Source organism: Camelina sativa, chromosome 7 (assembly GCF_000633955.1).
Source record: "Camelina sativa cultivar DH55 chromosome 7, Cs, whole genome shotgun sequence".
Taxonomy (NCBI): domain Eukaryota; kingdom Viridiplantae; phylum Streptophyta; class Magnoliopsida; order Brassicales; family Brassicaceae; genus Camelina; species Camelina sativa.
In genome coordinates this window covers 33,572,067-33,581,426 of record NC_025691.1, presented here as the reverse complement: position 1 = coordinate 33,581,426, position 9,360 = coordinate 33,572,067, and the positions used below count along the sequence as shown (strand labels likewise).

General features: G+C 41.4%; 4 protein-coding genes across 7 annotated transcripts in view; 3 read left to right on the top strand and 1 right to left on the bottom strand.

Moving 5' to 3' along the window:
* Positions 1 to 927, top strand: part of LOC109125521 — a 1,723-nt gene extending 796 nt beyond the window's left edge. Inside the window, exon 2 of the mRNA XM_019227224.1 lies at positions 313 to 927. Within this exon, the coding sequence (XP_019082769.1) occupies positions 313 to 466 (154 nt within the window). The 3' untranslated portion in view covers positions 467 to 927. The remainder of the gene's footprint in view (positions 1 to 312) is intronic.
* LOC104704095 (pentatricopeptide repeat-containing protein At1g64583, mitochondrial-like) lies at positions 1,060 to 3,222 on the top strand. The gene has a single exon (XM_010420231.2). It carries the CDS (start codon positions 1,463 to 1,465, stop codon positions 2,981 to 2,983), a length of 1,521 nt encoding a protein of 506 aa, XP_010418533.1. The 5' UTR covers positions 1,060 to 1,462; the 3' UTR covers positions 2,984 to 3,222.
* LOC104704094 (pentatricopeptide repeat-containing protein At1g64580-like) lies at positions 3,303 to 5,368 on the top strand. Of its 3 annotated transcripts, none has more exons than XM_010420228.1 (2): positions 3,303 to 4,873; positions 4,964 to 5,368. In XM_010420228.1, exons 1-2 carry the CDS (start codon positions 3,514 to 3,516, stop codon positions 5,116 to 5,118), a joined length of 1,515 nt encoding a protein of 504 aa, XP_010418530.1. In that variant the 5' UTR covers positions 3,303 to 3,513; the 3' UTR covers positions 5,119 to 5,368. The 3 variants fall into 3 exon arrangements, with proteins under 3 accessions (XP_010418530.1, XP_010418531.1, XP_010418529.1); XM_010420229.2 differs by having other exon boundaries at positions 4,974 to 5,061; XM_010420227.1 differs by having other exon boundaries at positions 3,303 to 5,368.
* LOC104704092 overlaps positions 5,561 to 9,360 on the bottom strand; it is a 9,164-nt gene continuing 5,364 nt past the window's right edge. The window contains exons 5-9 of one of the 2 annotated variants that reach the window (XM_019228162.1): positions 8,780 to 8,839; positions 8,499 to 8,699; positions 6,945 to 8,372; positions 6,128 to 6,733; positions 5,561 to 5,830 (exon numbers count right to left, since the gene is read on the bottom strand). In XM_019228162.1, the coding sequence (XP_019083707.1) occupies positions 6,380 to 6,733; positions 6,945 to 8,372; positions 8,499 to 8,699; positions 8,780 to 8,839 (2,043 nt within the window). In that variant the 3' untranslated portion in view covers positions 5,561 to 5,830; positions 6,128 to 6,379. The remainder of the gene's footprint in view (positions 5,831 to 6,127; positions 6,734 to 6,944; positions 8,373 to 8,498; positions 8,700 to 8,779; positions 8,840 to 9,360) is intronic. The other variant, XM_010420226.2, reaches the window with a different exon arrangement.

Below are 9,360 nucleotides of genomic sequence, written 5' to 3'. Positions count from 1 at the left end.
TTTTTTTTTTTTTTTTTTTTTTTTTTTTTTTTTTTTTTTTTTTTTTTTTTTTTTTTTTTTTTGTTGTTGTTGTTGTGGCAGAAGACAGTTACGACTCTGGACGGTTGGTTGAAGAGACTGATCCTAATAGGGTAGTAATATGCAGGACGACAAAAAAAAAATGCCCTCAAAGCATAAAACCAATCAAAGCTCATTTGAAGTCAGACTCTTGTTTCACACATTCATCTCAAAAATGACTCAGAGACGTTTTACTACTCTGAACCAACTATAAAGGTTATATAATCTGGATGGGCAGAAAAGGAGAGTGTGAAGGTTGATGGGGTCAAACAACAAGGATTTGCAAAGGCAAGGGAAGAACAACAAGCTGCTGACTCCAAGCCGGTCCTTGAAGGAGACGAGATCGAGGTTATACATAATAAGGCGATGCCTGGTGATGCTGCTCTGTTGGAGAGAGCCTCGTGAGTAAGAATTTTGTTTGTCATCATATCCTAACACAACATTGGTATGTATGCTACTACGTACTACAGAAGAAGAAGTGTAAATTGAAACAAGCTAGTAATTCTCTGCTCCACAGATGTTACAAGCTAGTATGGAAGGCGCGCGAACGTATCAACGCAGATGTTACAAAAACCGTCAGCATTATATAAGAAAGCCGTGGAGGACAACAAAAGTATAGCGTGTGATATATAAACACTTACCGTGAAGATGTACAATTGATGGTGGGCATTTCCATGCGTAGTTATCATGTTTTTATTAAACTTTTTTTTCCACTATATATATGAAAGGAATCAAAGAGTAGTGACTCTTTATGCTCTCTCTAAGTTAGTCAGTCTAGATATAATCAATCAAGGAACAATATTCAACAACTATGTTTATGTGTATATGAATGTAAGAAGTAGTGACTCTAATTAGCCTAATTACTAATAATCTGTGACCAAAATAAAACTGTGTTTTTTTTTTTTTTTTTTTTTGTAATTGTCAAAACCTTCTAAGTCGTTCAGAAGGTTTTGACTTTTGTCTTCAAAGTCCACTACTCATCAAGTTGCTAAATCGAAACAGTTCCATTGAGAGCTTTTCTCAAGAAAAGACTCAAAACTTTATTCGTTTCTCGTGATAGATTTGTTACGTTTGTTCCTAAAATATCAAAAAAAAAATTGCGAGGGTTGCTGTTGTGTTAGCTTCTAAATCACCAAAGAGGCTTTTGGAAGAGAAGCTCATCTCTTTCTTGGAGTCATGTGAAACCCAGAAACAGCTTCTTCAGGTTCAATCACAAACTGTAACTCATGGTTTACAACATAACGATTACGTCGGTCCCAGAATCGTCGCCGCTTGTTGTAGAATCACGAGGATTGATTACGCACGCCAAGTGTTCGACGGAATCTCTCAACCAAATAACACTTTTTTTTTTTTTTTGTTTTCCTGCTCCGTCTGTCTTCTCCGGTGGCCGGTGGGTCGATTTTGGATGCGGAGATTGATTGCGACTGCGACTGCGACTGCGACTGCGATTGCCTCATCGACGGCGAAGAAGATAGCTTTCCCCAGAGGAATAGGAGGAGGAGGATCTGCTGCTGCTGCTCGAGCTTTTTCTTGTTACCGAGAGAAACTGAGAGCAGGGCTTAATCATCACTCCTTGAGGTTTGAAGATGCGCTTGATTTGTTCTTCGAGATGGTTCAGTCTCAACCCCTACCTTCCGTTGTTGATTTCACTAGACTGCTCACTGCTGTTTCCGATATGAGAAGATACGGCACCGTCATCTATCTCTCCCAGCAGATGGAGCTTTTTGGTATTTCTCACGATCTCTACAGCTTCACCGTTCTGTTGCATTGTCTCTGCCGATGCTCTCGGCTCTCTCTTGCTCTATCCCTTCTTGGGAAAATGATGAAACTTGGGTTTGAGCCCACCATTGTCACACTTGGCTCTCTCCTCCACGGTTTCTGTCTCCGCAATCGATTCCACGATGCCCTTTCCCTCCTTGATTCCATGGCTAAATCGGGATACGAACCCAATGCTGTTATCTACAACACTCTCATTGATGGTCTCTGCAAGAACGGTCATCTCAATAACGCCTTGGAGGTTTTCAACATGATGGAAGGAGTCCCAGGGGATCTTGTTACCTACAACACTCTCTTAACCGGCCTTTGTTCTTCTGGTCGATGGGACGAAGCCTCTCGCCTGCTGAGAGATATGATGAACAAGAGAATAAACCCTGATGTTGTCACTTTCACTTCATTGATCGATGCAATTGCTAAAGCAGGCAACCTTCCTGAGGCTCAAGAGCTGTACAAGGAGATGATACAAGCCTCTGTCGATCCTAATGCTGTCACTTACAATTCACTCATCAATGGGCTCTGCCTGCAGGGTCACCTGTACCACGCCAAGAAAACATTCCATCTGATGCTAAGCAAGGGTTGCTTCCCAAACTTGGTGACCTATAACACTCTCATCAATGGTTTCTGCAAGTATAGGAGCGTAGATTACGCGATGAAACTCTTCCAAAGGATGTCTCTCGAAGGATTGGTTGGGGACACATTCACTTACAACACTCTTATCCAAGGGTATTGTCAGGTTGGTGAACTACGAGCTGCCCTAAACGTATTCAGCTTGATGGTGTCTTGTCGAGTGACTCCTGATATTATAACTCACTGCATTCTGTTACATGGTTTTTGTGTTAATGGGGAGATTGAAAACGCACTGGCCAAATTCGATGATATGAGAAGAGGTGAAAACTGTATTGGTGTTGTTGCGTATAACATTATGATTTACGGGTTGTGCAAGGCGGATAGAGTGGAAAAAGCTTGGGAATTATTTTGTGAGCTGCCTTTCCAAGGAGTGAAGCCTGATGCTAGAACATACACTACAATGATATTGGGACTGTGTAAAAATGGGCCAAGGCGTGAAGCGGATGAGCTGTTTAGAAAAATGAAAGAGGATGGGATCATATGCCAGTTGAATGGCCCTTTAGGAGGAGAGGAGAGAGCATGACACAAGTAATCAGGACTTAAGGATTCTCGGCTAATTTTGTTGTTGCAGTCATCGTCATATATTGAAGGATTGTGGATTTGATTTGGTCAGGACAAGTTTGAAGAAGCACTCAAGCACAAAAACTGTTGCAGAGATAATTTTTGGAAATGTAAATTGTATGATGAAGCAGGTGTTAGCATGTAGAAACCTGAACTGATTTAGCATTCTGTATATAAGACTTTGTATGTACATGAGGATGACCAAACTCTTTCGAGTTATTGAAAGTTGAAACCATATCAATACAAATTGTAAAATTTTGTTTTGTAAGCAACAAAATCCATTGTTTGATAGACAATTTTAAAATCCATTGAATCAGGTGAAGTTTTGATTCGAAACGCTGCCGTTTTTAGGTAAGGAGACCTTATTGTTGTTATCGAGTGACATCATCACTCTGACCGCCGGATCAGGTCGTCGTCGTCGTTGATAGGTTTCGGCGCACTGTTTGAGGGAGAGAGAGAGATTGGGAACGAAGCCAATCCAATTAATTTTGGATGCCGAGATTAATTCCGATAGCGTCGTCGTCAACGGTGAAGGGGTTGCTTCGTCGGCATTATCTTCTTCGTCGGGAGAGAGGTAACAACAATCCCGAGAAGACGACTTGTCCCTCGATTAGTTCTCGACCTTTCTCCGGCGGTGCGAGTCGTCATCATCATCATCACTACCGAGAGAGACTGACAAGTGAGCTTCTTAACTCTATAAAGTTCGACGATGCGCTCGGTTTGTTCTGTGAGATGCTTCAGTCTCGTCCCCTTCCCAACATTGTTGATTTCAGTAGAGTTTTGACTGCCATAGCTAAGATGCGCAAGTTCGATATCGTCATCTACCTCTCTCAGAAGATGGAACTCTTTGGAGTTTCACACGATCTCTATAGCTTCACCATTTTGATTCATTGTCTCTGTAGATGCTCTCGCCTCTCTCTTGCTCTTGCTCTCCTCGGAAAGATGATGAAGCTTGGCTTTCACCCCAGCATTGTCACCCTTGGCTCTCTCCTCCATGGCTTCTGCCTCCGCAACAGATTCCACGAGGCTGTTTCTCTCGTTGACTCCATGGCCGGATTGGGATTCCAACCTAGTGTTGTCATCTACAACACTGTCATCAATGGTCTTTGCAGAAACAGAGATTTGAATAACGCCTTCGAGATATTCCACGGGATGGAGAAGAAAGGGATCCCACCTGATGCTGTCACTTACAACACTCTGATAAGTGGCCTTTGTAACTCTGGTAGATGGAGTGACGCTGCTAAGCTTCTCAGAGATATGCTGAAGAGGGATATAGATCCTAATGTTATCTTTTTCAGTGCGCTCATCGATGCGTTTGTGAAAGAGGGTGACCTTTTGGAGGCTAAAAACTTGTACAAGGAGATGATCAGGAGATCTGTAGATCCTAATATCTGCACTTACAATACACTCATCAATGGGTTTTGCATTCACGGTCGTCTAGGTGACGCCAAGCATATGTTTGATCTTATGGTAAGCAAGGGCTGTTCCCCGGATGCGGTGACCTATAATACTCTCATTAATGGGTTTTGTAGGTCTAAGAGGGTAGAAGATGGGATGAAACTCTTTTGTGAGATGACTCATCGAGGATTGGTTGGCGATGCATTCACTTACAACACTCTTATCCACGGTTATTGTCAAGCGGGCAAACTTCACGTTGCACAAAAGGTTTTCAATCGGATGGTTGATTGTGGCGTGCCTCCTGATATTGTCACCTACAACATTTTGTTAGATTGTCTATGTAATAACGGGAAGATAGAGAAAGCATTGGTGATGGTAGAGGATCTACAGAAGAGTGAAATGGATGTTGATATTATTACGTATAATATCATCATTCAAGGGATGTGCAGAACTGGTAAGGTGAAAGAGGCTTGGTATTTATTTCGTAGCCTCACACTCAAAGGAGTGAAGCCTGATGCTATAGCATACATTACAATGATATCAGCGTTGTGTAGGAAAGGCCTACGGCGTGAAGCAGACAAGCTCTGTACAAGAATGAAAGAAGATGGGTTTATGCCAAGTGAACACATAAATAATGAGGCACTTGGAGATCACTACACAAGAGTATCAGCTGAACTCATCAAAGCAGTTCATGAGTAATGCGGTCTGCGCAGATGCTTATGACAGTAAAAGCAAGGTCATCGATATATTATTTTGATGGGAGACTGGACAAACTCCAAAGCCATTTTGTTTATTTGCTTTGAAAAGTTTAAAGAAGTTGTAGTGTACGTGTTGTATCTTTCATAAGCACATTGGTAGCATATACCAACATATACTGATTTGCCATTCTGTAATTTCTATGCTTGTGTTGGATAAACCCAAGTAACAAAATAAGAATTTTGACCTCCTATCTTGTTATATAATCTCTTATTTATATGCAATCAAGTTTCACTGTTAGATACTTAGATCCCCTATAAGAAGCACAAGTCTTACATAATGTTGCCATCAAGTGTAAACCCTTTTTTTATGTTAGTCCATACTTTTTGCATACAAATTTGGCCAACTTCTTTTTTTTCTTTTTTTTTTCAATAGATCCAACAAGGAGAAAAATACAGTAAGACAACTGGAAGCCTCCATAGTTTGAAACTGAGATCCCCATTTTAGATTACATGCATTGTAGGAGAAAAATACAGTAAGACAACATACATTGTAGATTACATACTGGTGAACTCGAATCAACCCAGCTCATTGGAGCATTGCTCGATGCCAAATCATCAGAAGGCGTCAGTCGGATTCCACCTTTTCTTCCCTTTCCAGCTTATTCTTCTCCATGATCACTCTATAACTTATCTCTTCCCTGCCAATAGGTTCTCTTGATTATAAGCAATGGGTCTCAGGACTCGGAACAAAAGAGTTTCAGAAAAAAAAAATCTAAATGTAACAACACCTAGTAGCAACCGGGACTGTGTCAAATAAATGCTATTATACTACCAGAATCCGAACTATCTTTCATTCTTTAACCATACAAATATTCACTTTGTGATTAGTGAGAGATAAATTGATTCCCAGCTCTTTCACACAGCTGATACAAAATATTTACAGAATAAATAACGTACTATTAAGTAGTAACAATCCCCTTAGCAATATCTTAAAAAAAGAAATAGCTGACCTGATCTGCCCAAGCCGAATCTTCTTCCTTCTGTATCATGCACAACTCATCTCTGCACCCTGCAACGTACTCGCGGTTCTACTGGAAGTGACAAAACCTCGTTAGTAGCAAACTCCATGGGTGCCGTAACCTCCAAGAGGGTATACACAAAGAACAGAGCTCTCCAGATTGACATGATATGATATCTCTGAACCTGGGAGCAAATTTGGGGTGGAGAAGAGCTAATCATTTGTTGCTGGGTCAAGTAGTTTCTCAGGTAGTCTCAATACTTGGACTTGTTTCCGCCTGCCCACCACACTTCTTGGGTTTCTTCACTGGAGGGAGGGCGAGAGGACCCAGTCTTAACCGAGCAACACCTGCTTCTTCCTTTAATTCTGCATCTCTACTCTTCACTGGTGTCCTCTTTTTGCGTGATATACTAGGACCATATTGTGCAATGGTGACTTCATTTACTAGCTCTGTCTTCTCTATGTCCTTAACATTACTGCTTAAGCGACTATTACTTGGATCCAGACTCAACCAAGGACTGTTTGGAGAATCCTTGCCTAGTTCTTTGCCAGAATCGACATCTGTTGACGCTATTTCTCCCGCAGAGCTTCTGTTATCCTGTGAATGGAAAAGTTAATCACCACGACCATCCACAAGCCACACAACTACACAACAAAACGACATCTATATATATTTACTGGAAATTAGGATCCATATATGCTTGAATCCTAAAGTCACAATGGTGAATGTTGAGAAAAAAAATTTAACTAAAAAATAGTGCTGCTCTCTGAGGCATATTGTACATAACTGACAAAAGAACCACCACTACCTTATCTTGCATTTCAATGATTTCTTCGCATTCTGAGCCTTCTTCTCCTTCAGAATCAGCCATCTCTTCACACTCAAACTCAACATGTTCTTCTTCCATCATCTCTTCGTCAGAGTCACTTAATTCCTCCTGCTCCATCACTATACCTAGATTAGACTGATCACCCATTTCGTCAATGCATCTACTAATATTATCACTTGGTGCAGTTGATCCAGGCACTTCAGAGCCGTCATTACGTTGAGTCATGCAGGTGTCTGGAGCTTCTGAAATATTTGCTGCTGAGACACTACCACGATTGTTTACCTTAGAAGAGCTCGGACTTAGATAGATATCTAAGTTCACATTTTTACCATGTCTGCTAGATTTCAAGCTCACATCATTACGACCAGCACCAGGGATTGAAGTGTGCTCAACAGCACCAGAAGTATCTTGAAGTTGACATAATTTGCCTTTATTGCCATTGTCTGGGACTAAGTTCCCACGTCTACTAGTAAGATAACTAGTTTCACACTGGCTTCTTTGAAGAAGAGGATGAAAACAGCTGTCAACCTGTGCTGTCTCATGTTCGTTTGATGATGATTTTTTGTGGAATTCATCAGTTGAGTGATTGATTTGCTTTGGACTGTTGAAAAGACTTAGCAGCTGAGGTCGATTGTCAGAAAAGAAACTAAAAGTAGAACCCCCTGGGTCTCTGTTTGGAGGGTAACATGTAATCTGTCCTTGCTCAGGGGTCCGGAACAATAAAGGATGCATTTGAAGATCTGAGTCATTGCTCTGCACGCCCATCCCAGAGGAGCTCTCTGCAGCAGGCACATCTTCCTGCAAATCTACCACCTTCTCGCTAGGGGGACCATTGTTATCCCTGTCAGCTGAAAAGCAAGGAGGTTCAATACCCAAATTTTCCCTCCCCGAAACATCTGATATGCCATCCTTAATGATACAAGTTTTGGGGGATGTTTCAGACTGATTCTTCGCAAAAACTGACTGCGAGATAACACGGACCGAAGATGGAAGGTTAACGGGAGGTAAATCAGGGGCTAGCCTCACAACACTTCTGTTGCATAGTTTTCGACTACGATATGGCCGCATACTTGTCAATGCTCCTGAGGCGCCGGGTACTGTACCAGATGTGTGGTGGTACAGAGGAACGAAAGAAGATGCAAGCCTCTGCGTACATGTCAGAATTTGGGCGCGACAAAGATCAGGTTTTGTAGATCCTTCAACGGTACATGTTTGTATTGACTCATGTCGATCACCGGGAACATCCTTTGCCTTGTCAAAGGAGTGGATAGGTGCAGAATAAAAGAGAGTTGGCATGCCAGGCCTCCAGTCTGCTAAAAATCCTTCATGTAGGTATGCCTCACCTGAACTCTCAACCAATTCATCTCTAACATGATATTCATTGGCTTTAGAAGCACCATGACGATCCTGCAACAATGCGATAAAAGATGAGCAAAGCTAAATTAACATTTTTTAGCAGAAACCCAAAATTTAACATATTCAGTATGGATGAGTTGTATCATTTAAGAGGTAACCACATAATGAAAGACAGACCTCTTTTGAAGATGGCTGCTGCTCTCTGGACTTTCTGTTTGTATCATATAACCTCCGCTTCTCCTTCTTTACATCATCTAGCTTATATGACTTCTGAATTCCAAGGGCAGTGCGCAATTGTCGTGGCAGTGAGGATGGGTCTCGATGAGGCACCACGAATTTCCACACAGACATCCAATCATATTTGAAGTACTTAAGCCCCTGAGGATTCAAATTTGTACTGAGCACCAAAGAAAAATTTCCGATCAAAGATTGCAAAAAGAATGGGCTTTTCGAATTACCTCTTGTATACATACTATCTCTTGTGGAGTCAGGGGAGAGCTTTTCATCCTCAGAACAGCCTGTGGGTGGCAAAATTTACACATACACACCAGTTAGGGGAAAATCCTGCATAACCTTAAAATTATGGTTTGAACATCCTTTTGGGGACAGAACTAAAATACATCAGTCGGTGTCCGTCTTAAACATGTAATGCTCATTTGCANAAAAGATGAGCAAAGCTAAATTTACATTTTTTAGCAGAAACCCAAAATTTAACATATTCAGTATGGATGAGTTGTATCATTTAAGAGGTAACCACATAATGAAAGACAGACCTCTTTTGAAGATGGCTGCTGCTCTCTGGACTTTCTGTTTGTATCATATAACCTCCGCTTCTCCTTCTTTACATCATCTAGCTTATATGACTTCTGAATTCCAAGGGCAGTGCGCAATTGTCGTGGCAGTGAGGATGGGTCTCGATGAGGCACCACGAATTTCCACACAGACATCCAATCATATTTGAAGTACTTAAGCCCCTGAGGATTCAAATTTGTACTGAGCACCAAAGAAAAATTTCCGATCAAAGATTGCAAAAAGAATG